Here is a 21,692-nt window from a genome sequence, read left to right as displayed (position 1 = left end):
ACCTCATTTCGGATTGATGAGCAGTTCTCAGGAACAGGTTCGAAGAGTCTTTGTATGTCACTAAAGACTAGCAAATTTCTACAGACGTACGTTAGACAGTATTCTGACCGGTGCATCCCTGCCTGGTGTGGAGGCTGCAATGCACAAGGTTGAAGGAGCCTGCAGAGGGTTGTAGATTCAACCAGCCCCATTGTGGGTGCAACCCTGCCCACCGTCGACGACATCTTCAACAGGAGGTGTCTTGAAAAGGCAGCATTCACCATCTGGCCAAGCCCTCGTCTCTTTGGGGATTGATTTATTTATTCTTCTGTCTATCTATTTATTTATGGTAGGTTTTAGCAATTTTTTATACTATGCACTGAATTGCTGCCACAAAACAACAAAATTCCTGATTCTGATTCTGGACCCTGTTGTAACGTAGGAACCGGCAGTGAGTTAATGTGTAGTTGGGAAGGAGAGAGCGTTCGCAATTTGTTACGAATTCAACTCATAATGAAGGGACCCAAATGACAGCAGGGGTTCCAAAGGGCAATGCTGTCAAACAACATGAAGCAATCAGGAGCGACCTGCCCAGATTGATGGGGAAAATAATTGCTTTCTCCTAGCTTGTAAACTAAATGAGCTATTAATTGTGGCCACTTACACAACTACTAATACCCAGCACGGTTTAGATAACATTGCACGTGAGATCCAGTCGGAAGTGGTTTGTGTTGTCAGTCTGGCCCCACTTCCAGCGCCTTGCTCCTCCGTCACTGCCCTCTCTCGGGTGGATTTTACAGCAGCCCCTCAAAACCAAAGTACTTTGTGCTCAGTGGAACACTGGATGGTGACACAAGTAACACGGCGCTGTGTTTTATCTGCAGTGTCCATTTATGGATGACTACATCCTGGCACTTCACAGCAAAATCAGGAATCGGCCTGTGGAGTTCCCTGAGAGGTAAGAGGAGGAAAGCCAGGATAAGGAGGCTCTTCCCGGGGGACGCGTCTCAGATTAGTACTGGCGGGGTAGGGAGAGGCCCAAATACAAAGCCAGTTTGTGAACACACACACAGGACAGGCCTTTCAACCCACCATGTCTGTGCTGAAACTAAACTAATCCCAACTGCCTGTGTATGGTCCATGCTCCTCCATCCTCTCTCTACCTGTTCACATGTCTGTCTAAAATGTGTCTGCTTCCGTCATTGCCTGGCAACAAACCCATGCACCTGCCACACTGTAAAAACTTGCCACATAAACTGTTAAACCTGTCCTCTCATCTTAAACCTATGCCCTCTAGTATTTGACATTTTCAGCCTGGGAAACGTCCCTGGCTACCTACCTTATGCTAATGGATCGGTACTTGAAGTAATTGTGTTTTGATATCTACATAATAAAGCAGCCTGTGATAAACAAGCAAGTTCACTGGAAGTAGTCACTAAAGAGGCAAGAGGGAGTACTGGCTTTAATTAAGAGCAATTACAATTGAAGGACTTTAAAGTACTTTCATCTCTTGTTCTCAATATTTATTGCTTAATTATTTATTATTATTTCTTTTCTTTTTGTACTTACACAGTTTGTTGTTTTTTGCATACTGGCTGAACGCCCAAGTTGTTGCATTCTTTCATTGATTGGTTATTATTTTATTATGGATTTAGTGAGTTCACCCACAAGGGGTTCAGGGTTGTACGTCGTGACATATACAGTATGGACTTTGATAATAAATTTACTTGGAACAATTGGAGATGAAGGCTGTCACATTCAGGGCTCAGTACTGACTGCCTAAGCTGGTTTAATTCTCCTTCAATTAGAAGAGTTACTGATGCTCCAGCCAAGGTATCAAACTGAATAAATGTTAGGATGCAGGACACGGGTTAAATAGGGGAATCAGAGCTTCTCGTAACCAGGACAGAAGGGCTGATCTATGTAGACTAATCTACATATACATAGATTGGGTGAGTACTGACAATTTGGAGAATGAATTTCTAAGTGAGCAGGTGGAACAGAAGCTGTAAAACTGTGTCCCCTTGTGGCAATTCTAGAAAGAGGCACATTCTCTCTGAGCGAGAACAGGGACGTTCCAATCACTGGGAATCTGCTGGGTTACTGGGAGAGGTACATTCTCTCCGAGTGAGAACGGGGACGTTCCAATCACTGGGAATCTGCTGGGTTACTGGGAGAGGTACATTCTCTCCGAGCGAGAACAGGGACGTTCCAATCACTGGGAATCTGCTGGGTTACTGGGAGAGGCACATTCTCTCCGAGCGAGAACAGGGACGTTCCAATCACTGGGAATCTGCTGGGTTACTGGGAGAGGTACATTCTCTCCGAGTGAGAACAGGGACGTTCCAGTCACTGGGAATCTGCTGGGTTACTGGGAGAGGTACATTCTATCCCAGTGAGAACGGGGACGTTCCAGTCACTGGGAATCTGCTGGGTTACTGGGAGAGGTACATTCTCTCCGAGTGAGAACAGGGACGTTCCAATCACTGGGAATCTGCTGGGTTACTGGGAGAGGTACATTCTCTCCGAGTGAGAACGGGGACGTTCCAGTCACTGGGAATCTGCTGGGTTACTGGGAGAGGTACATTCTCTCCGAGTGAGAACGGGGATGTTCCAGTCACTGGGAATCGACTGGGTTACTGGGGGAGGTACATTCTCTCCGAGTGAGAACAAGGACGTTCCAATCACTGGGAATCTGCTGGGTTACTGGGAGAGGTACATTCTCTCCCAGTGAGAACGGGGACGTTCCAATCACTGGGAATCTGCTGGGTTAATGGGAGAGGTACATTCTCTCCCAGTGAGAAGGGGGACATTCCAATCACTGGGAATCTGCTGGGTTAATGGGAGAGGTACATTCTCTCCCAGTGAGAACGGGGACTTTCCAATCACTGGGAATCTGCTGGGTTACTGGGACAGGTACATTCTCTCCGAGTGAGAACGGGGACGTTCCAGTCACTGGGAATCTGCTGGGTTACTGGGAGAGGTACATTCTCTCCGAGTGAGAACAGGGACGTTCCAGTCACTGGGAATCTGCTGGGTTACTGGGAGAGGTACATTCTCTCCGAGTGAGAACAGGGACGTTCCAGTCACTGGGAATCTGCTGGGTTACTGGGAGAGGTACATTCTCTCCGAGTGAGAACAGGGACGTTCCAGTCACTGGGAATCTGCTGGGTTACTGGGAGAGGTACATTCTCTCCGAGTGAGAACGGGGACGTTCCAGTCACTGGGAATCTGCTGGGTTACTGGGAGAGGTACATTCTCTCCGAGTGAGAACGGGGACGTTCCAGTCACTGGGGATCTGCTGGGTTACTGGGAGAGGTACATTCTCTCCGAGTGAGAACGGGGACGTTCCAGTCACTGGGAATCTGCTGGGTTACTGGGAGAGGTACATTCTCTCCGAGTGAGAACGGGGACGTTCCAGTCACTGGGAATCTGCTGGGTTACTGGGAGAGGTACATTCTCTCCGAGTGAGAACGGGGACGTTCCAGTCACTGGGAATCTGCTGGGTTACTGGGGGAGGTACATTCTCTCCGAGTGAGAACGGGGACGTTCCAGTCACTGGGAATCTGCTGGGTTACTGGGAGAGGTACATTCTCTCCGAGTGAGAACGGGGACGTTCCAGTCACTGGGAATCTGCTGGGTTACTGGGGGAGGTACATTCTCTCCGAGTGAGAACGGGGACGTTCCAATCACTGGGAATCTGCTGGGTTACTGGGAGAGGTACATTCTCTCCGAGCGAGAACAGGGACGTTCCAATCACTGGGAATCTGCTGGGTTACTGGGGGAGGTACATTCTCTCCGAGTGAGAACGGGGACGTTCCAGTCACTGGGAATCTGCTGGGTTACTGGGAGAGGTACATTCTCTCCGAGCGAGAACAGGGACGTTCCAATCACTGGGAATCTGCTGGGTTACTGGGAGAGGTACATTCTCTCCGAGCGAGAACAGGGACGTTCCAATCACTGGGAATCTGCTGGGTTACTGGGAGAGGTACATTCTCTCCGAGCGAGAACAGGGACGTTCCAATCACTGGGAATCTGCTGGGTTACTGGGGGAGGTACATTCTCTCCGAGCGAGAACGGGGACGTTCCAGTCACTGGGAATCTGCTGGGTTACTGGGAGAGGTACATTCTCTCCGAGTGAGAACGGGGACGTTCCGGTCACTGGGAATCTGCTGGGTTACTGGGGGAGGTACATTCTCTCCGAGTGAGAACGGGGACGTTCCAGTCACTGGGAATCTGCTGGGTTACTGGGAGAGGTACATTCTCTCCGAGTGAGAACAGGGACGTTCCAGTCACTGGGAATCTGCTGGGTTACTGGGAGAGGTACATTCTCTCCGAGTGAGAACGGGGACGTTCCAGTCACTGGGAATCTGCTGGGTTACTGGGAGAGGTACATTCTCTCCGAGTGAGAACGGGGACGTTCCAGTCACTGGGAATCTGCTGGGTTACTGGGAGAGGTACATTCTCTCCGAGTGAGAACAGGGACGTTCCAGTCACTGGGAATCTGCTGGGTTACTGGGAGAGGTACATTCTCTCCGAGTGAGAACAGGGACGTTCCAATCAGTGGGAATCTGCTGGGTTACTGGGAGAGGTACATTCTCTCCGAGTGAGAACAGGGACGTTCCAATCACTGGGAATCTGCTGGGTTACTGGGAGAGGTACATTCTCTCCGAGTGAGAACAGGGACGTTCCAATCACTGGGAATCTGCTGGGTTACTGGGGGAGGTACATTCTCTCCGAGTGAGAACAGGGACGTTCCAATCACTGGGAATCTGCTGGGTTACTGGGGGACTGCTCGAACTGGAAAAGGATGCAAGGGTTAGATATCTAAGTCTGTGAATTGAGGAATATGGAAGGAGGGAGGTGATCAGTGACAGCTAACTGGGAGCTTGATTTGATTTAAATGATTCTGCACCTTCTGTTTTCTTCTTTATTATTGTTGTTGTGTTCCAGACCTGAAATCAGTGAAGATTTGAAGGATTTGCTTCTACAGATGTTGGATAAAAATCCTGACACTAGAATTACAATTCCTCAGATGAAGGTAAGAAGCTGCAACACTCGTGTACAATGTCCGGTGTATGTTACTGAAAATGGCTTCTTTGGTTTGTTACGAGTAGGAATGCTTCTTTGTCTGATAAATGTTTCTCTCGCTGTTGTTTCGCTTTAGAATGGCTGATATGGTAATTGTATTCATTTGTTAATCAATGGGGAATGTTATTGTGTTTTGTGAGGCTGGGAACTTGGGGGAGGGGTTGTGCGGGCTTGGGGGTGAAGGGAGTCGGCAGGAGAGACGGACGAGGAAGGTGGACGGGCGCTGGATGGCTTGTAGGACCCCCCAGGACGACGTGGCTGTCGGATGATTCGTTGATTGAGCTGCTACGATGTGCACTACACTGACTGAACTTTGATAAGTTGGCGCCTTTTGTTTTTTTCTTTCCTTGTATATATATATTGTATTGCCTAATACTTCTTTAGTTAATGTTAGTAAATTCTATAAAGTGTATGTCATAACGGTATTTGGTGTGAAGTTGATACGGTGGACGGCGCGAGGCATAAACTTGATTCTCACAGCACCTGCGTGTACGGGAGGTGGGTTGGTGTGTGGCTGGATCTCCTTTTCCCCATGACATATGCCAGCCTGTTGGGTAAGTGTTACACAGGTTTAAGTTTAAAACACTCTTCACTGCATCATTTGCAATCCTCGGTGGATGTTGAAAAGTTACTCACCCTTCAGTGATAGTTTCAGTGTGATATAGGGTAATACTGATTTATACAATGTGTGGGGAGATGAAGAACGCAGGTGGAGATGAGGTATTACTGCTATTCAGGGGTGATCTTGGTCAGAACTGGAATCAGGTCAGAAAGCATTGGTGGGGGTAGTCTGTAAACTGCTGAAGTGGTGACAGTGTGGGCCTGGTAGAAATAAGGAAACTGGAGGTTTGTGTAGCAAGAACTTTAATCTAAATATAGACTGGATAGGTGCTAATCATCGAAGGAATAAATTCCTGGGATGTGTTGGATCCAGCTTTCTGGAGCAGGCCGGTTCAGATCCAGTGTTGCACAATAGTCCTGGTATAAAGGGGCCTCCAGGAAAGAGTGGGTGTAAAATGATACGGCAGGTTATGTTCTGAGAACTGCTGCTGCCTGCCAACACTTGTAACATGAGCCTGTAGTTATGAGATCAATCTTCCCCGAAACCAGGAAGGAAACTGCAAATTCACAGACGTGGAGTTTGTACTAAGCGTGTGCAAGCAGGTGACAACCAAGAGGAGAATGGGGTGGGGGGATGTGCTGGACACGGACTCTCAGTGTGCACAGAGAAGCACGAAGCAACCTGTGGGGTCTCCTGGCCCTGCATGGATTGCAAATCCTCTGGCGGGTTTCCGTTCACGCCAGGGTTAAAAACTAAGTTGGAGGCTGATGATATCAGCTTTTCCAGATCTGCATATGTGGGGAGGTCATAGGTATGTCTGTGTGACACTTACACCATCGTTTTCAAAGCTTGCAGAGAGATTTAGGCCAGTTAGAAGAGTGGGCTGAACGATGGCAGATGGAGTTTAATACTGATAAGTGTGAGGTGCTACATTTTGGTAGGACTAATCAAAATAGGACATACATAGTAAATGGTAGGGCATTGAGGAATGCAGTAGAACAGAGTGATCTAGGAATTATGGTGAAAACTCCCTGAAGGTGGAATCTCATGTGGATAGGGTGGTGAAGAAAGCTTTTGGTATGTTGGCCTTTATAAATCAGAGCATTGAGTATAGGAGTTGGGAAGTAATGTTAAAATTGTACAAGGCATTGGTAAGGCCAAATTTGGAGTATTGTGTACAGTTTTGGTCACCAAATTATAGGAAAGATGTCAACAAAATAGAGTACAGAGGAGATTTACTAGAATGTTACCTGGGTTTCAGCACCTAAGTTACAGAGAAAGGTTGAACAAGTTAGGTCTTTATTCTCTGGAGTGTAGAAGGTTGAGGGGGGACTTGATAGAGGTATTTAAAATTATGAAGGAATAGATAGAGTTGATGTGGATAGGCTTTTTCCATTGAGAGTAGAGGAGATTCAAACAAGAGGACATGAGTTGAGAGTTAGGGGGCAAACATTTAGGGGTAACACGAGGGGGAATTTCTTTACTCAGAGGGTGGTAGCTGTGTGGAACAAGCTTCCAGTAGAAGTGGTAGAGGCAGGTTCGATTTTGTCATTTAAAAAAAAACTGGATAGGTATATGGACAGGAAAGGAATGGAGGGTTATGGGCTGAGTGCAGGTAGGTGGGACTAGGTGAGAGTAAGCGTTCGACACGGACTAGAAGGGCCGAGATGGCCTGTTTCCGTGCTGTAATTGTTATATGGTATATGGTTTGGTGGAGTGCACATGTATGTGGGCAGTTCTTTGTCCATTAGAATAGCCCTTTGACCTCCATAGGTACATTGGCCAATGTTCTCATCATTTTCTGAATACAGCGCCTGCCTCCCTGTGCCAGAGACATGGCTTCAGTCCTGCCTTTGGGTGCCATCTCTGTGGATCTGGGTAAACATCTCCCACATCTCAAAGATGTGTTAGCTTACTGCTGTAAATTGCTCCTAGTGTGTAGGTCAGCGAGGGAATTTGGGAGAATAAAACATGGGATTCATATTGGACAACATGCATAAAATGTTTGAGGAGCTCAGCAGTGAGGAGGGAGATGAGCAGTTGATATTTCGGGCCAAGACCTTTCTCGAATGACTGCATGTGGAGACAGACAGCATCTATGGAATTGCAGAGTTCCTCCTGCATACGTGTGATTTCCAGCTTCGGTAGCATTTATTGTGCTGGATTTGTGTGAGTGGGGCTTGGGTCAGTGGCCTGTGGCTCGGGATTCCTTGAGGCAGATCATATAGCACCTGGAACAAGGAGAGTTTTCAATAAGCAGGTGCGAAGAGGTCACACTCTTCTGTTGTGCGTGTGCAGGTACACCCATGGGTGACAAAGAGTGGGACCGACCCTCTTCCACTGGAGGAGGACCACTGCAGCGAGGTGGAGGTCACCGAGGAGGAGGTGATGAACTCAGTCAAGTTAATCTCCAGCCTCTCAACTGTGGTAAGGAATTCACCCTTTTTAATACAAGATAAAAACTATTGTGTAACCTGCAAGTGTATGATTGGAATTTCCATTGTCCTTTCAGTTACATTTATTAATAGACTATGATCAGATTACTACCAGTGTGTTTAGCATCTTCTTATTTAAGGGAAGGGAATGTAAAATACGTGGGACAATGTGCTGAAGTGGAGTATTTCTGTGTCTCGTGGCCAGTAGTGGTTAATCTCTCAATACTGTCCCTAACAGTGGATCGTTTCTGTGTCTCGTGGCCAGTAGTGGTTAATCTCTCAGTACTGTTCCTAACATTGGATCGTTTCTGTGTCTCTTGGCCAGTAGTGGTTAATCTCTCGATCCTCTTCCTGGTAGCGCTGGGGAGCTCCAGAGAATGAGGGAGGTTCTGTTCAATGGTACCTCCCCGAGAGGCTGCAGCCTCTGTCTGACTATCTGAGGTTGTGGCTACACTTCAGTACCATGCTCCTGATGTTTGATCACCCAGTGAGGAGTGGAGTGTGTCACTTGGGGGATTTCCTGCTTGGTTTGCTCCTGGGCCAGGCCAGGGTGGCCATACACAGGTCCAGGCAGTGGGCAGTCAAGGGTTCTCCCTGAGCTGACTGTCAATGTACCCCGAAGTCCACCAAAGTACCTGTGGACAGTGCGTTCTCCTTCTCCAGGGGCTGTGTCTGTGCCCACGTCTCCCTGGAGAGCAGCCCACGTTGTCCACAGGTCATCGGGCGATTTCTAGGACCAGTCGGCTTGTGTGCATTCTGCATAGTGATGACTGGGTTGTAATTTGAAACTGTTGACTGTAAATAGTGTGAATCACAGGGATCTGTCATATTGTAATGATGTGAAGTCGTAATCACTGAATAAATCTCCTTGGGAAAAGAAAAACAGAAGAATCGTGGTGGCTACATTACCCCGAGGCTGTGTCATTTTGTGCTGAGGATGGAGATCGGTGGGACAGGCATGCAAGGTTCCTTACATGATCAATCGCGAATCTTTATCAATCAGAGTGCAGTGTGATAGAGGTGCTCAGAAAGCTAATTACTTAAGAAAACATGATGGGGTTCCTCTCGCTAAATTGGATTTAGATCTGCAGCTGAACTGACCTCACTTCTTTGCAGATCCTGGTGAAGGCAATGCTGAGGAAACGATCCTTTGGCAACCCCTTTGAGTTCCAGAGCAGAAAGGAGGGGCGGTCCATGTCGGCACCAGGAGATCTCCTCATGTGAGTGTTCTGGATTCGAGCTGTGCTGCACGAACACTGCTCTGATGCTACTTACCGTCCTTTCTGCTGCCCATACCAGGTCTGTCACTGTTTACCTAGACGTGAGGAAGGGCCTCATTAGGGGCAGTAAGGCAATGGTAGCAAAATGTGACAAGATGTTCCGACTATCACTGATTTTACTTTGTATTGTTGATTTATTTGTTTTAACAGTATAGCTCAGCATTTAACACCATCATTCCCACGATCCTGATTGATAAGTTACAGAACCTGGGCCTCTGTACCTCCCTCTGCAATTGGATTCTCGACTTCCTAACCAGAAAACCACAATCTGTGGATTGGTGATAACATCTCCTCCTCACTGACGATCAACACTGGCACACCTCAGGGGTGTGTGCTTGGCCCACTGCTCCTCTCTCTAAATACCCATGACTGTGTGGTGAGACATTGCTCAAATACCATCTACAGGTTTGCTGATGATACAACCATTGTTGTAAACTCTCAGGTGGAGACGAGAGGGCATACAGAGACGAGATATACCAACTAGCGGAGTGATGTCGCAGCACTCAACTGTACTTCATTAGTAGTTTGCAGAGATTTGGTATGTCAACAAAAACGCCTATAGATGTACCGTGGAGAGCATTCCGACAGGCTGCATCACTGTCTGGTATGGAGGGGCTACTGCACAGGACCGAAAGAAGCTACAGAGGGTTGTAAATCTAGTCAGCTCCATCTTGGGCACTAGCCTACAAAGTACCCAGGACACCTTCAGGGAGCGGTGTCTCAGAAAGGCAGCGTCCACTTTTCAGGACCTCCAGCACCCAGGGCATGCACTTCCCTCACTGTTACCATCAGGGAGGAGGTACAGAAGCCTGAAGGCACACACTCAGCAATTCAGGAACAGCTTCTTCCCCTCTGCCATCTGATTCCTAAATGGACATTGAACCCATGAACACTATCTCCTTTTTTAATATATGTTTCTGTTTTTGCACAACTTTTAATCTATTCAATATACATATACCATATTTGATTTACTTATTTATTTTTCTCTCTCTCTGCTAGATTATGTATTACATTGAACTGCTGCTGCTAAGTTAACAAATTTCACGTCACATGCCAGTGATAATAAACCTGATTCGGATTCATCTGTTTCCGTGAGGGTTGATCACCAGAGTTGTCACAGCCTTTACTCCCAAAATCTTCCATTCTTATCAGATTAATCTGTTGTTTTGATTTTTTTCACCCAAGCTCATCTGATTAGCCTGTGCCAGCTTCTCTTCTCACTGGATCTGGCTCAAGGCTGTAAGCAGTATACTTGTGCTTCAGGTAACATTTCAAATCAGATCAGTTCAAGTCACATCAGCCAAACGTTGCGCTGAGGTTACTTAAGATAACAGGTTGTACTTTCTACAAGCCTACCATTTCTAAATAACCAAAATAAATAGCTTCTTACTTGAAACGGTTGTAAAATTTAGCAGATCATCAGCAGGAAAGTCATTGTGTTCACTTTCGATTGGTTGAGGTATTTCTGATTAAGAACCAGTTCACAAAATGGTGGTCACAAGATGGTAGCCTCCATTCCTTCGACCACATAGCAAGAACAAAGGTGCTTGGCTTGTCTGCTTCCACTGCCCTTGGCTTATTCCCGTTCACTGATTTGATGATTTTAATTCTTTCTGGCCAACAGTAAGTTTTTCTTTGTGAAGAAATCTGGAACAACGGGTTACAGTTTAAAGCAAAGGCGTTGTCTGTTGAAGACAGAAATGTGGTTATACCTGTTTCTCCCGGAGGACCACGAGCCTTTGGATGTAGAGTTGGCCAGCTACATGGACAGGAAAGGTTTGGAAGGTTATGGACCAAATGCACACTAGTTTGGATGGGTTCTGTGGTCAGCATGGACTAGATGGGCTGAAGAATGGGTTTCCATGCTGTATGACCTAAGGATCTATGAATATTTCCAAGTCAGAGATAGTTAGGTTCTAGACCAGCAGTTCCCTGGATGGGCATGGATGTGGTGCTGAGGTTACAATCAAACCAGCCATTATAGTTTTCAGTAACGGAGGCTTTGAGTGCCCTCTCCTGCTCTGTGATCACACGTTCAGAATCAGAATCCGGTTTATTATCACCGGCATCTGACGTGAAATTTGTTAACTTAGCAGCAGCAGTTCAATGCAATACATAATATAGCAGAGAGAAAAAATAATAATAAATTTTAAAAAATAAGCAAGTAAATCAATTACATATATTGAATAGACTAAAAATGTGCAAAAACAGAAATACTGTATATTTAAAAAAAAAGAGAGGTAGTGTCCAAAGGTTCAGTGTCCATTTAGGAATGGGATGGCAGAGGGGAAGAAGCTGTTCCTGAATGGCTGCGTGTGACTTACCCTTGGGTCGCTGCAAAGCTTCCGTGCTGGGACACACAGGACCTTGATGTGTTCCTTGAAGCACTGGCGAGACACCTGGCCCATGTTGTCCTGGAAGTGAACCTTGCTGGATTGGGACACTCCAGACTTCCAGGAGGAATATTGTGAGGCCCCCTGTGATGCTGGGGCATTATCCACCTTTCAGTCAGCTGGCACCACCACCAAATGTAGGAATTTGCAGGAGACAAACCAAATCTCCTCACGCTAACCTAGCGGCTGTCCTGCCTCCTTCGTGGCTGTGTTGATATGTTGGCTCCAGGATTAGGTCCTCACAGACATTGACACCCAGGAATTTGAAACTTCTCACCCTTTCCCCTTCTGATCCCTCTGCGGGCCGGTGTGTGTCCCTCCTCTTGCACTCTCTGAAGTCCACTATCCGTTCTTTGGTCTTACAGCTGTTGCTGTGACACCACTCAACCAGCTGGTCTATCTCACTCCTGTACGCCGTCTTGTCACCATCTGAAACCCTGACAATAGTTGTGATATTAGACAATAGACGAGCAGTTGGCTAAGCGCACATCCCTGAGGTGTGGCAGTATTGATTGTCAGTGAGGTGAAGGTGTTATTTCCAATCCACACAGGTTGTTGTCTTCCAGTTAGGAAGTCAAGGATCCAGTGGGAGAGGGAGGTACAGAGGCCCAGGGTTTGGAGCTTCTTGATCAGAACTGTAGGAACAATATTGATGAACTGTAGTCAATAAGAAGCACCCTGACATAGGGAGTGGTGTTGAGCGGGTGGTCCAAGGCAACATGCGATCACATCTGCTGGAGATGGGCAAATTGCCATGGGTCCAGGTTCTTGCTGAGACAGGAGATAATTGTAGCCATAGTCAATCTCTCAAAGCACTTCATCAGTGTAGATGTGATTGGATCACTCCGCTCTGCTTCAGCACTGGTGTGATGGTTACCCTTCTGAAGCAGGTGGGAACTTCTGACAATGGGAGTTTGAAAATGTCTCTGAACCTGCCAGCTGATTGGCGGAGGCTTTCTGAGACTTACCAAGTACTCCATCAGGACCTGTCACCCTGCTGAAAGACAGATTGATGTCAGACTCCAGGACAGGGATCGCAGGATCACTGGGTGCTGCAGGGATCCTCACAGTTGTAGTTTTATTCTCCCTTTCAAAGCGAGCACATCTCCATTCATGATGTTGGGTTTCACTTTGTAGGAAGTAATGGCCTGCAAACCCTGCCTGAGTTGACATGTATCACTTCCACCTCCAACCTCGTTGGGAATTGTTCCTTTGCTCTTGAGATAGTTTCTGTAAGTCATTCCTGGTTTTCCTGTAGAGACCAGGATCACCAGACTTGAATGCCACAGATCTAGCTCTCAGCAGACTGCGAACCACCGGGTTAATCCACGGCTTTTGATTTGGGGAGGTACGGAATGTTCTTGTAAGCACACACTCGTCCACATGGGTCTTAATGAAACGAGTGACAACTGTGGCGTTTTCATACAGTGTGAAAGATAAATCCCTGAACACAGTCCAGTCCAACACAACAGAACAAAGAAACGTGGATGAACTTGGTGACAAAATTGAAAGCATTTGTACAGATCAAAGGATATCTGCCAGAAATGAAGCTCACTTATTTTAAAACTCCTTTGTCTGTAAAATGGGTCAAGTCAAAGTAAGCAGCGAGTGTATTCTACAAACAAATATCTTTTCAAGTGAGCAAAAAAGTCATAACCTCATGCTGAGCTGCAGCCCAGGTTGGCTGAAAGGATTTTGGTGAGGGACTGGACAGTGGACATGAGGGAAGTACTGCACGGAGATATCAGGGTTGAATCACCCCCAGACACCGGGGGGAGTGAGGGAGCATGTTGTATAGAAATACCAGGGTTAAATATCCCCCAGATACCGTGGGGAGGGAGGGAGAGTTTGTATAGAAATACCAGGGTTAAATATCCCCCAGACACCGGGGGGAGTGAGGGAGCATGTTGTATAGAAATACCAGGGTTAAATATCCCCCAGACACCGGGGGGAGTGAGGGAGAGTTTGTATAGAAATACCAGGGTTAAATATCCCCCAGACACCGGGGGGAGTGAAGGAGAGTTTGTATAGAAATACCAGGGTTAAATATCCCCCAGACACCGGGGGGAGTGAGGGAGCATGTTGTATAGAAATACCAGGGTTAAATATCCCCCAGATACCGGGGGGAGGGAGGGAGAGTTTGTATAGAAATACCAGGGTTAAATATCCCCCAGACACCGGGGGGAGTGAGGGAGCATGTTGTATAGAAATACCAGGGTTAAATATCCCCCAGACACCGGGGGGAGTGAGGGAGAGTTTGTATAGAAATACCAGGGTTAAATATCCCCCAGATACCGGGGGGAGGGAGGGAGAGTTTGTATAGAAATACCAGGGTTAAATATCCCCCAGATACCGGGGGGAGTGAGGGAGAGTTTGTATAGAAATACCAGGGTTAAATATCCCCCAGACACCGGGGGGAGTGAGGGAGAGTTTGTATAGAAATACCAGGGTTAAATATCCTCCAGACACCGGGGGGAGTGAGGGAGCATGTTGTATAGAAATACCAGGGTTAAATATCCCCCAGATACCGGGGGGAGTGAGGGAGAGTTTGTATAGAAATACCAGGGATAACTCACCCCCAGATACCGGGGGGAGGGAGGGAGAGTTTGTATAGAAATACCAGGGTTAAATATCCCCCAGACACCGGGGGGAGTGAGGGAGCATGTTGTATAGAAATACCAGGGTTAAATATCCCCCAGATACCGGGGGGAGTGAGGGAGAGTTTGTATAGAAATACCAGGGATAACTCACCCCCAGATACCGGGGGGAGTGAGGGAGAGTTTGTATAGAAATACCAGGGTTAAATATCCCCCAGACACCGGGGGGAGTGAGGGAGAGTTTGTATAGAAATACCAGGGTTAAATATCCCCCAGATACCGGGGGGAGTGAGGGAGAGTTTGTATAGAAATACCAGGGTTAAATATCCCCCAGATACCGGGGGGAGTGAGGGAGAGTTTGTATAGAAATACCAGGGATAACTCACCCCCAGATACCGGGGGGAGGGAGGGAGAGTTTGTATAGAAATACCAGGGTTAAATATCCCCCAGATACCGGGGGGAGTGAGGGAGAGTTTGTATAGAAATACCAGGGATAACTCACCCCCAGATACCGGGGGGAGGGAGGGAGAGTTTGTATAGAAATACCAGGGTTAAATATCCCCCAGATACCGGGGGGAGTGAGGGAGAGTTTGTATAGAAATACCAGGGTTAAATATCCCCCAGACACCGGGGGGAGTGAGGGAGAGTTTGTATAGAAATACCAGGGTTAAATATCCCCCAGACACCGGGGGGAGTGAGGGAGAGTTTGTATAGAAATACCAGGGTTAAATATCCCCCAGACACCGGGGGGAGTGAGGGAGAGTTTGTATAGAAATACCAGGGTTAAATATCCCCCAGATACCGGGGGGAGTGAGGGAGAGTTTGTATAGAAATACCACGGTTAAATATCCCCCAGATACCGGGGGGAGTGAGGGAGAGTTTGTATAGAAATACCAGGGATAACTCACCCCCAGATACCGGGGGGAGTGAGGGAGTATTTGTATAAAAATACCAGGGTTTCCTCACCCCCAGACACCGGGGGGAGTGAGGGAAGATTTGTATAGAAATACCAGGATTAAATATCCCCCAGATACCGGGGGGAGTGAGGGAGAGTTTGTATAGAAATATCAGGGATAACTCACCCCCAGATACCGGGGGGAGCGAGGGAGTATTTGTATAGAAATATCAGGGTTAACTCACCTCCAGATACCGGGGAGTGAGGGAGTATTTGTATAAAAATATCAGGGTTAACTCACCTCCAGATACCAGGGAGTGAGGGAGTATTTGTATAAAAATATCAGGGTTAACTCACCTCCAGATACCAGGGAGTGAGGGAGTATTTGTATAAAAATATCAGGGTTAACTCAGCCCCAGATACCGGGGGGAGTAAGGGAGGACGTTGTATAGAAATATCAGGGTTAACTCACCTCCAGATACCAGGGAGTGAGGGAGTATTTGTATAAAAATATCAGGGTTAACTCAGCCCCAGATACCGGGGGGAGTAAGGGAGGACGTTGTATAGAAATATCAGGGTTAACTCACCCCCAGACACCGGGGGGAGTGAGGGAGCATGTTGTATAGAAATACCAGGGTTAAATATCCCCCAGATACCGGGGGGAGTGAGGGAGAGTTTGTATAGAAATACCAGGGTTAAATATCCCCCAGACACCGGGGGGAGTGAGGGAGAGTTTGTATAGAAATACCAGGGTTAAATATCCCCCAGACACCGGGGGGAGTGAGGGAGAGTTTGTATAGAAATACCAGGGTTAAATATCCCCCAGACACCGGGGGGAGTGAGGGAGCATGTTGTATAGAAATACCAGGGTTAAATATCCCCCAGACACCGGGGGGAGTGAGGGAGAGTTTGTATAGAAATACCAGGGTTAAATATCCCCCAGATACCGGGGGGAGGGAGGGAGAGTTTGTATAGAAATACCAGGGTTAAATATCCCCCAGACACCGGGGGGAGTGAGGGAGAGTTTGTATAGAAATACCAGGGTTAAATATCCCCCAGACACCGGGGGGAGTGAGGGAGAGTTTGTATAGAAATACCAGGGTTAAATATCCCCCAGACACCGGGGGGAGTGAGGGAGAGTTTGTATAGAAATACCAGGGTTAAATATCCCCCAGACACCGGGGGGAGTGAGGGAGAGTTTGTATAGAAATACCAGGGTTAAATATCCCCCAGACACCGGGGGGAGTGAGGGAGAGTTTGTATAGAAATACCAGGGTTAAATATCCCCCAGACACCGGGGGGAGTGAGGGAGAGTTTGTATAGAAATACCAGGGTTAAATATCCCCCAGATACCGGGGGGAGTGAGGGAGAGTTTGTATAGAAATACCAGGGTTAAATATCCCCCAGACACCGGGGGGAGTGAGGGAGCATGTTGTATAGAAATACCAGGGTTAAATATCCCCCAGATACCGGGGGGAGTGAGGGAGAGTTTGTATAGAAATACCAGGGATAACTCACCCCCAGATACCGGGGGGAGTGAGGGAGTATTTGTATAAAAATACCAGGGTTTCCTCACCCCCAGACACCGGGGGGAGTGAGGGAAGATTTGTATAGAAATACCAGGATTAAATATCCCCCAGATACCGGGGGGAGTGAGGGAGAGTTTGTATAGAAATATCAGGGATAACTCACCCCCAGATACCGGGGGGAGCGAGGGAGTATTTGTATAAAAATATCAGGGTTAACTCACCTCCAGATACCAGGGAGTGAGGGAGTATTTGTATAAAAATATCAGGGTTAACTCACCTCCAGATACCAGGGAGTGAGGGAGTATTTGTATAAAAATATCAGGGTTAACTCACCTCCAGATACCAGGGAGTGAGGGAGTATTTGTATAAAAATATCAGGGTTAACTCAGCCCCAGATACCGGGGGGAGTAAGGGAGGACGTTGTATAGAAATATCAGGGGTAACTCACCCCCCAGATACCAGGGGGAGTGAGGGAGGATTGGTTTAGAAATATCAGGGTTAACTCACCTCCAGATATTGTGGGAGTGAGGGAGTATTTGTATAGAAGTATGAGTGTAAACTCACCCCCAGATACCGGGGGAGTGAGGGAGTATTTGTATAGAAATATCAGGGTTAACTGCCCCAGATACTGGGGGAGTGAGGGAGTATTTGTATAGAAATATCAGGGTTAACTGCCCCAGATACTGGGGGAGTGAGGGAGTATTTGTATAGAAATATCAGGGTTAACAGCCCCAGATACTGGGGGAGTGAGGGAGTATTTGAATAGAAATATCAGGGGTAACTCACCCCCAGATACCGGGGGAGTGAGGGAGGATTGGTATAGGAATATCAGGGTTAACTCACCCCCAGATACTGGGGGAGTGAGGGAGGATTGGTATAGGAATATCAGGGTTAACTCACCCCCAGATACCGGGGGGAGTGAGGTTGGATTTGTACAGAAATAACAGGGTTAACTCACCCCCAGATACCGGGGGAAGTGAGGTTGGATTTGTACAGAAATAACAGGGTTAACTCACCCCCAGATACCGAGGGGAGTGAGGTTGGATTTGTACAGAAATAACAGGGTTAACTCACCCCCAGATACCGGGGGAAGTGAGTGAGGATTTGTATAGAAATATCAGGGGTAACTCACTCCCAGATACCGGGGGAGTGAGGGAGGATTGGTATAGGAATATCAGGGTTAACTCACCCCCAGATACTGGGGGAGTGAGGGAGGATTGGTATAGGAATATCAGGGTTAACTCACCCCCAGATACCGGGGGGATTGAGGGAGTATTTGTATAGAAATATCAGGGTTAACTCACCCCCAGATACCGGGGGGATTGAGGGAGTATTTGTATAGAAATATCAGGGTTAACTCACCCCCAGATACCGGGGGAGTGAGGGAGGATGTTGTATAGAATTATTAGGGTTATCCCACCCCCTGATACGGGGGGCTGGCAGCTTCTGGGCAGGCACCTGTATTATTGTTGACCTGCCAAAGTTGGCTGCGTGTCTTTTGAATGCTTCTTATAGCTGACATAGCACACACAGCTGCTGGTCCACGGGCACATCTTGCAAATGGAGAGGAAATGATGCATTTGGTGACAGCAGCCATAAGGTTCAGGTGCTTCTGCTGTGCCTGTTTCCAGTCTCCGGTTGCTGCTGAGGTGACGGGTGTCTGCCAGGGACACGTGTATTTTGCAATTAATTTGCCATCCTTGATGTTGAGAAGTTGTGATCTGTCGAAGACTGGTATTCTGCATTCTTAGGATTCAGTTGGAGAATCTCACCGCGTGCCTTTGGGAATGACCCCACCATACTGCCACGTCTCTCTCCGATCTCCCGTGCCCCTGTGATGAACCAGGTTGCTCTGTTACAGTCCCTTACTTGAGACGACATCAGAAGCTGTGTATGATAGATGGTTGTTCCTGCAGCCCTTCCTCTGGGGCGGCAGAGGCTGAGGGAGAGCTGGTACAGTTTTATACCATTATCAGATGCAGAGGTGGAGCAGGCATTGCCCCTCATTCTCCGCACCATGGTGGCCAATAGCGGTAAAAGGGGAAAGTTCACAGGTGGGTGTCTGGACTGCGCTGCCAGGGATGGTTGTGGAGACAATGTAATAGAGGTGTTGAAGAAGCAGAGAATGGAGGGACATGGACTGCAGGCGGGGGGACAGGGACCGTACGCAGGGAGGGGGGACGAGGACTGTGCGCAGGCGGGGGGGGGGGGGGGGCAGGGACCGTGCGCAGGCAAGGGGGGATGGGGACCGTGCGCAGGCGGGGGGGGGGTGGGGGGGGACGGGGACCGTGCGCAGGCGGGGGGGGTGGGGCGGGGACCGTGCGCAGGCGGGGAGGTTGTGCGCAAGCAGAAGGGATTGATGTAATTACATGTCATTAGCTTAATTGGATCAGCACAACATAATGGGCTGAATGGCCTGTTCCTGTGCTGTACTCTCTCTGTTCTGTTTTCTGTACCGGGGCAGACATTCCCGTCAGTGAACGTTTGGTCTCGGTGGGTGGGTCACTGGAGACTCTCTGGGGTTCAAGATTCAAGGTAGTTTAATTTCCAGTTCACAAAGTAGAAAGGAGATCCTAGACACAAAAGAAACAGGAAAAAACCCACAATAATATAAAAAACACAATTTTAAAACATATAAAAATATAAATATGTAACTTAGTTTGTATTAAGAGAAAATCTGCAGATACTGTTTCTCAGACTTTACACCTAGATCACCAATCCTGGGTTGGGGAACAAACCAGCAGATAAGGAGGTGAATTGGTCTATCCAGTTTGTGGACCCTCCTTTGATAAACAATCCATTAAATCCTTCTCATTTCTGAGGTTGAGGAAGTGAGTGTAGAAGCTGGCTAATGCAGGAACAAGTTCCCTCAGGTGAATGGATGTGGTGTTGGCCTCTCTTCAAGGAAGAGACAAAGAGCCCTCAGACCGTGTGGGGCGAAGCTGCAAGAGGACTCGCCAGTCTGGATTATCTGTGGAATCCTGTGACCAGCACCACAGGGATTGTCACTGGGGCACTTTCCTTTGTTTTTAGACATTAAATTATTATGAGCATAGCAGAAAGAATTTGTAAGATTGCTTGTGCTGTTACTGATAGTGAGGAGGGTAGTTGTCAGCTAAGAATGCTATAGACGAGCTGTTAGGTTGGGCAAAGCTTGGCCGATGGCACTGTATTTAATACTGATGTTAAATGCTGTATTTGGGGTTCTAGTAAGAGTGGAAGATGTACAGTGTTTGCTGGGTCCCCAGGGAGAACTGAGGAACAAATGGACCTTGGAGTAAAAATCCATAAACCCACAATGGATGTGGTGTTGAGTTTCACTCGCTACGTCTGAATGGCTAGGTCACAGTCGAGTTTATTGTCATGTGCTGTATAAAAAATACATGCAAAACTTGCATCACAGGCATAACTAAACTAGAAATTATGCACAATTTTAAATGATGCAATTACATGAACGCAATAGAAGAATAAAATTAAATCAAAGGGGACTAGAATATAAAGGAAGGATGTAATGCTAAGCCTTTATAAGGTATTGGTCAGTCTGCACTTGGAATATTGTGAGCAAGTTTGGGGCCCATATCTAAGAAAGTATGTGCTATCTTTGGAGAGAGTCCAGAGGAGGTTTACAAGAATAATCCTGGGAAAGAAAGGGTTAATGAATGAGGAACGTTTGATGGCTCTGGGTCTGTATATGCTGGAGTTTAGAAGAATGAGGGAGCATCACATTGAAGCCTAATAAATATGTGGAAGGACTAGATTGAGGAGACATGGATGGAGAAGGTATTTCGAATAATTGGGAGAGTCTAGGGCCGGATGACTCGGTCTCAGAATAGAGAGACATATCTCTAGGACAGAGATGAGGAGGAATTTCTTTAGCCAGAGGCTGGTGAATCTGTGGAATTCATTGCATGGATGGCTGTAGAGGCCAAGTCATTGGATATATTTAAAGCGGGTTCTTGATTAGTAAAGGTGCTAAATGTTATTGGGAGAAGGTTGAGGGAAAATAAACAGCCATTAAACGATGGAGCAGACTCGATGGTCCAATTCTGCTCCTACTTATGTCTTCTGATTGTCTGGTCTGTTTAGTGCAATGTAACGAAAGTAGTCACAGTGTTGCAAAGTTGTAAGTGACTAGGGACAAGCCGGTTGGGTCAAGAACCGAATGGTCGAAGAGCAATGGCTGCGTTTGTATCTCAAAGAGGGTGATGGTGGTGAATTTGGAATGCTGTGGTTGGCCATGCTCCCTGGGGGAAGGAGATGGGATCCAGTGTTTGTAGTTCTGGTTGTCTGATTACAGCAAGCGCATAATCTCAATATCTCAATATCACCAAGACCAAGGAGATGGTGGTGGACTTTAGGAGATCTAGGCCTCATATGGAGCCAGTGATCATTAATGGAGAATGTGTGGAGCAGGTTAAGACCTACAAGTATCTGGGAGTACAGTTAGACGAGAAGCTAGACTGGACTGCCAACACAGATGCCTTGTGCAGGAAGGCACAGAGTCGACTGTACTTCCTTAGAAGGTTGGCGTCATTCAATGTCTGTAGTGAGATGCTGAAGATGTTCTATAGGTCAGTTGTGGAGAACGCCCTCTTCTTTGTGGTGGCGTGTTGGGGAGGAAGCATTAAGAAGAGGGACGCCTCACGTCTTAATAAGCTGGTAAGGAAGGCGGGCTCTGTCGTGGGCACAGAACTGGAGAGTGTAACATTGGTAGCTGAGCGAAGGGCGCTGAGTAGGCTACGGTCAATTATGGAAAACTCTGAACATCCTCTACATAGCACCATCCAGAGACAGAGAAGCAGTTTCAGCGACAGGTTACTATCGATGCAATGCTCCTCAGACAGGATGAAGAGGTCAATACTCCCCAATGCCATTAGGCTTTACAATTCAACCGCCAGGACTTAAGAACTTTTTAAAAGCTATTATTAATG

The 21,692-nt window shown here is 47.4% G+C and overlaps 1 protein-coding gene across 7 annotated transcripts in view; it reads left to right on the top strand.

The window, feature by feature from the left end:
* Positions 1-21,692, top strand: part of camkk1a (calcium/calmodulin-dependent protein kinase kinase 1, alpha a) — a 208,279-nt gene that overhangs the window by 167,547 nt on the left and 19,040 nt on the right. For 6 of the 7 annotated variants that reach the window (XM_073053839.1, XM_073053838.1, XM_073053841.1 and 3 more), the window contains 4 exons: positions 864-937; positions 4,933-5,020; positions 7,931-8,059; positions 9,184-9,287. In XM_073053839.1, coding sequence (XP_072909940.1) covers positions 864-937; positions 4,933-5,020; positions 7,931-8,059; positions 9,184-9,287 — 395 coding nt within the window. The remainder of the gene's footprint in view (positions 1-863; positions 938-4,932; positions 5,021-7,930; positions 8,060-9,183; positions 9,288-21,692) is intronic. The other variant, XM_073053840.1, reaches the window with a different exon arrangement.

Source organism: Hemitrygon akajei, chromosome 8, assembly GCF_048418815.1.
Source record: "Hemitrygon akajei chromosome 8, sHemAka1.3, whole genome shotgun sequence".
Lineage (NCBI taxonomy): Eukaryota > Metazoa > Chordata > Chondrichthyes > Myliobatiformes > Dasyatidae > Hemitrygon > Hemitrygon akajei.
Note: the sequence above shows the minus strand (reverse complement) of the source record. Positions and strands in the feature narration are given on the sequence as shown.